The sequence below is a fragment of the Cyprinodon variegatus genome, unplaced genomic scaffold (assembly GCF_000732505.1).
Source record: "Cyprinodon variegatus isolate N-32 unplaced genomic scaffold, C_variegatus-1.0 Scaffold79, whole genome shotgun sequence".
Taxonomy (NCBI): Eukaryota; Metazoa; Chordata; class Actinopteri; order Cyprinodontiformes; family Cyprinodontidae; genus Cyprinodon; species Cyprinodon variegatus.
Genome location: NW_015150532.1, coordinates 479,937 through 485,332, shown reverse-complemented (window position 1 = coordinate 485,332; position 5,396 = coordinate 479,937). Strand labels below are relative to the sequence as shown.

Here is a 5,396-nt window from a genome sequence, read left to right as displayed (position 1 = left end):
GCTCTATATAGTGATTGAATGGTTAGAGCGCATATTCAGAAACAGCCTGGGATTTACAAATGTATTGCACCACCTCTCCTATTTATATACTGTAGAGCACTTCTTCATAGATGCAAACTATATTTGGTTGCCTTGTACTTGTGACAGTGTAAAGACAATAAAGTTGAATTCTAATCTATTATACAAAGACACCCACTGTTTAGGAGGTGTCTAGTAGCAAAGGTTGCATGTTTAAATTACTTATATAAATTGTAACACATTACTGAATATGCTCATTTGCCTTTTTTATTTAATTTTAAACTATTGTAAGAATGGCAATGATAAAAAAAAGAAACTCAGATCATGAGATTTCTTGTCAAAGGGAAATATTTTGGGCCCAGCATATGAAGCAGTGGACTTTGTGCTTATTTACTCCTATTTCGTTTTGTATACACTCTGTGTATAATAAATGACAATAAAGTTGTCTAACTGCTAAGTCTATTTTGAAAGGAAGCATTTCTTGAGTTTCTGTGTTGTTTTGATCTCCACCAAGTTAAGATTGATTATTCTGTGGTATTTTTTGGTGCTCGTTAGTAAAACAACCAGCTGGAGGGACTTATTTTTCAATGTTTGTATCAGCAAAGCTTTATCATCTAACTACGCTCAATTTCTACATCGGCCTGGTTACTTTCTGTTTGAGGTAAAAGGTAGTGCCAATAATAATGACTTTACTTTCTCCCTGTTAAACTTGCCTCATTTGCTTTGAAGAAGAATGTGTGCTATCTGAAATATTTACTCTATTAATTTATTTAGTTTTAAATCAGATCCTATTTTTTTTAATCCAATTTTACCACTTATATCATGAATGGGACATATTATTACTTCCTTAATCAATCGCATGCATTGGAATTGAAGGTTTTAACAGTACAAAGAATGAAGAATCTTCTTTTTTTTCAAAATGATCTCAAATTAAAAAAAAATAGATTTGTTTTTAAACAGGGCAGGGTTGCAGATTTGGATTTAGAAGTACACTTTAAAAAGAAAATGCAGCTCCAACTTAAATCAACTGCATCAAATGATAACAAGTTTATTGAATTAAGTTTGCCCAACTAACCCTAACCCTTTTCAGATGATAAACTTAAAAACAAGTTGGATCAACTTGATTTAACTACCTGTTACCAAATACAATTAATTGAAGTCGGAGCTGTGAATAATTAGCCAGCAATCACTGAAAGCATCTTTATAAACTTTATAAAGATAAATAAATGAAAAAAAAAAAACTACAATCAACATTTTTCTTTTTGCCAAAGCTCAGATCAGGTAGCGTGTGTCATTTTTCTTGTCCATCTCCAGACCTCTAAACAATTTCTTCTTTCTGCTTGCAGGTTTTCTTTGTGTCCGACTTGTTTAGACCCAAAGGAAGACGCTCTGCTTTGTCCCAAACGCCGGTGAAGAAAGATCTCATTCCTGCAGCAGACATCAGGGAGCGGGGCAACCCTCTTATCATGGCGTGAAAGAAAGCCTGCCAAACTGACTGCAAACAATCCATGAGCAGAGCTGTGCCTTTATGTTTTTTCTACAGCCACTAGTTCTTACTGGATAAAAATCAACACTGTGGAAACTGCAGTAGAGAACCAGAGGAAAGAGTTAAGCAAGTTCTACTTTCTGAAAGGACATTTTTTAATCTGTTTCCTTAACTTCACCAGGCATGTGAATGTGTGGAAAGGAGAGATGACCTTTTTTTTTTGTAACCAAAGGAGTGTTTGACCTTCTCTCCTATTGTGAAAATTGCTGCACGTTCACCATTGTTGAGACTTTTTTGCTAAACAAAAGTCGGAAATCAAGCAAAACGTATAAATGGCAGCTGCTTACAAAGCTGTATGCGGCTTTAGTGCATTTCATCCCGCATTTAGCATGGGAGCTTCAGTCATATTCCTGCTCCTCAGAGTGTGACTCATTGTAGGACAAAAAAACCCAAAAAACAAATTCCTCTATTTCAGGAAGGATATTGTCTGTTTGGTCATATAACAAGACAGTATGTGTGATTTTTAAGCACTATTTTAGTTCAGTATTGTTCGTCACCACTTGAATGACTTTTTAAAAAGCTTTTAGAAAGCTTTGCCTCAGTTCAGTGTTCAGATGTTACAGTCATGTGGAAAATACGGTGAGGGTGTGTGTGTTTGGGTTTTGGATGTGGGCCTCGTTCTGCTGGAAAGGATGAGCCCCTACTGAGCCATTTAATGAAACGGCTGTCTTTTACATGTGCCAGACGGGTGGTCACATGTGTTAGGTCAGAGCTTGAGTGTTTGCTTGTGTTTTAATGTACCTTCGTTTCTTAAGGTCAGGTCCGTATGTTTCAGCATTTATGGCAGAAAAGTATGACACAAATGGGCACCTGTTCTCACAGATGCATGCACCAGGAGACAAGAATGCCTGTGAATAATATGATTTTATCACATGTACATCTTACTTATTGATTATCCATAACAGTGAAAGTAAACACACACAATTGAGATGGTAGGAGGGATGCATAAACGAGTGACTGACAGATTTTAAAATCAGAGGCCCACCCTTTTCCCCTTTTAGCGAATGCACCATAACTAAGTCTAAAAGGTTGTAGAAAGAGCAACAATTTTCAGTGAGGATTAGTAACTCAACTTTAGTGATTTACCAAATCTATGGAGGCGAGCTAGCTGCTCATTTAGCTAAAATCCTTTCAGTTGAGGTCAAAACCTCCCATGCACCATTCATTTTTTTATGGTCTGATGCAAACAGAAGATGCTAACCCATTATCTCCCTTATTTTTTCTTCATGTTTGACAGTGACCACTTTGTCAAACACAACTTGATGACAAAATTAAGTTGTCTGCTCCATTTTAATAATAAATAATGATTGTGTACAGGAGTCAAAATTGGCAAAATTGTATCAAGGGTGTTACACAAAGCTTTGAAACTACAACCTATAAGGTAATTTGATTGTGTTTTGCAATCAAATTACCTTATAGCATATATATTAGGGATGGANCTTTATTGTGTTTATTTATTGTATTTTATTTATTAATGAAAATATTTCTGTTGAATTTTGGAGTCTTTGTTTTTATCCTTGTGGTATCGAAAATGGTATCGAGTATCGAATATTTTCCTTAGTATCGGTATCGAGTTGAAAAGTTTAGGATCGTGACAACCCTAGTACTATCTCAAATAGTTACTCTATTCATTTATTTAGTTTTAAATCACAGCCTATTTTTGTGAACCCAATTTTACCTCTTGCATCTTTAATGTGATATATTATAACTACCTTAAACAATGGCATGCATTAAAATTGAAGATGTTAACAGTACAAAGAATAAAGAAACTTCATATTTCTAAATGGTCTCACTAGATTTGTTTTTAAACAGGGCAGGATTGCAGATTTGGAGTTAGAAGTACACTCTAAATAAGAAAATGCAGCTCCAAAGTAAATCAATTGGTAAGAAGTTATTGAATTAAGTTTGCCCAACTTTATTTATCTAAATTATCAAATTATAATCTTTTTAAAAAGTTGGTTAAACTTGATTTAAACAGTTGTTACCAAATGCAAATAATTTAAGTTTTAGTTGTAAGTAACTAGCCACCAATCACTGAAAGCATCTTTATAAAATTTATAAAGATAAATAAATGTCAAAAAAATAAAAACTCTACTCTACATTTTTCTTTTTGCTAAAGCTCAGATCAGGTAGCATGTGTCATTTTTCTTGTCCACCTCCAAACCTCTAAACAATTTCTTCTTTCTGCTTGCAGGTTTTCTTTGTGTCCGACTTGTTTAGACCCAAAGGAAGACGCTCTGCTTTGTCCCAAACGCCGGTGAAGAAAGATCTCATTCCTGCAGCAGACATCAGGGAGCGGGGCAACCCTCTTATCATGGCGTGAAAGAAAGCCTGCCAAACTGACTGCAAACAATCCATGAGCAGAGCTGTGCCTTTATGTTTTTTCTACAGCCACTAGTTCTTACTGGATAAAAATCAACACTGTGGAAACTGCAGTAGAGAACCAGAGGAAAGAGTTAAGCAAGTTCTACTTTCTGAAAGGACATTTTTTAATCTGTTTCCTTAACTTCACCAGGCATGTGAATGTGTGGAAAGGAGAGATGACCTTTTTTTTTTGTAACCAAAGGAGTGTTTGACCTTCTCTCCTATTGTGAAAATTGCTGCACGTTCACCATTGTTGAGACTTTTTTGCTAAACAAAAGTCGGAAATCAAGCAAAACGTATAAATGGCAGCTGCTTACAAAGCTGTATGCGGCTTTAGTGCATTTCATCCCGCATTTAGCATGGGAGCTTCAGTCATATTCCTGCTCCTCAGAGTGTGACTCATTGTAGGACAAAAAAACCCAAAAAACAAATTCCTCTATTTCAGGAAGGATATTGTCTGTTTGGTCATATAACAAGACAGTATGTGTGATTTTTAAGCACTATTTTAGTTCAGTATTGTTCGTCACCACTTGAATGACTTTTTAAAAAGCTTTTAGAAAGCTTTGCCTCAGTTCAGTGTTCAGATGTTACAGTCATGTGGAAAATACGGTGAGGGTGTGTGTGTTTGGGTTTTGGATGTGGGCCTCGTTCTGCTGGAAAGGATGAGCCCCTACTGAGCCATTTAATGAAACGGCTGTCTTTTACATGTGCCAGACGGGTGGTCACATGTGTTAGGTCAGAGCTTGAGTGTTTGCTTGTGTTTTAATGTACCTTCGTTTCTTAAGGTCAGGTCCGTATGTTTCAGCATTTATGGCAGAAAAGTATGACACAAATGGGCACCTGTTCTCACAGATGCATGCACCAGGAGACAAGAATGCCTGTGAATAATATGATTTTATCACATGTACATCTTACTTATTGATTATCCATAACAGTGAAAGTAAACACACACAATTGAGATGGTAGGAGGGATGCATAAACGAGTGACTGACAGATTTTAAAATCAGAGGCCCACCCTTTTCCCCTTTTAGCGAATGCACCATAACTAAGTCTAAAAGGTTGTAGAAAGAGCAACAATTTTCAGTGAGGATTAGTAACTCAACTTTAGTGATTTACCAAATCTATGGAGGCGAGCTAGCTGCTCATTTAGCTAAAATCCTTTCAGTTGAGGTCAAAACCTCCCATGCACCATTCATTTTTTTATGGTCTGATGCAAACAGAAGATGCTAACCCATTATCTCCCTTATTTTTTCTTCATGTTTGACAGTGACCACTTTGTCAAACACAACTTGATGACAAAATTAAGTTGTCTGCTCCATTTTAATAATAAATAATGATTGTGTACAGGAGTCAAAATTGGCAAAATTGTATCAAGGGTGTTACACAAAGCTTTGAAACTACAACCTATAAGGTAATTTGATTGTGTTTTGCAATCAAATTACCTTATAGCATATATATTAGGGATGGA

At 35.9% G+C, this 5,396-nt stretch overlaps 1 protein-coding gene across 2 annotated transcripts in view; it reads left to right on the top strand.

Annotated features, from left to right (window-relative positions):
- The window catches only part of LOC107083637 (lipid phosphate phosphohydrolase 3-like), a 21,459-nt gene extending 18,572 nt beyond the window's left edge, over positions 1 to 2,887 (top strand). Inside the window, exon 6 of one of the 2 annotated variants that reach the window (XM_015373004.1) lies at positions 1,365 to 2,887. In XM_015373004.1, the coding sequence (XP_015228490.1) occupies positions 1,365 to 1,493 (129 nt within the window). In that variant the 3' untranslated portion in view covers positions 1,494 to 2,887. The remainder of the gene's footprint in view (positions 1 to 1,364) is intronic. The other variant, XM_015373006.1, reaches the window with a different exon arrangement.
- The last annotated feature ends 2,509 nt before the right edge of the window (positions 2,888 to 5,396 follow it).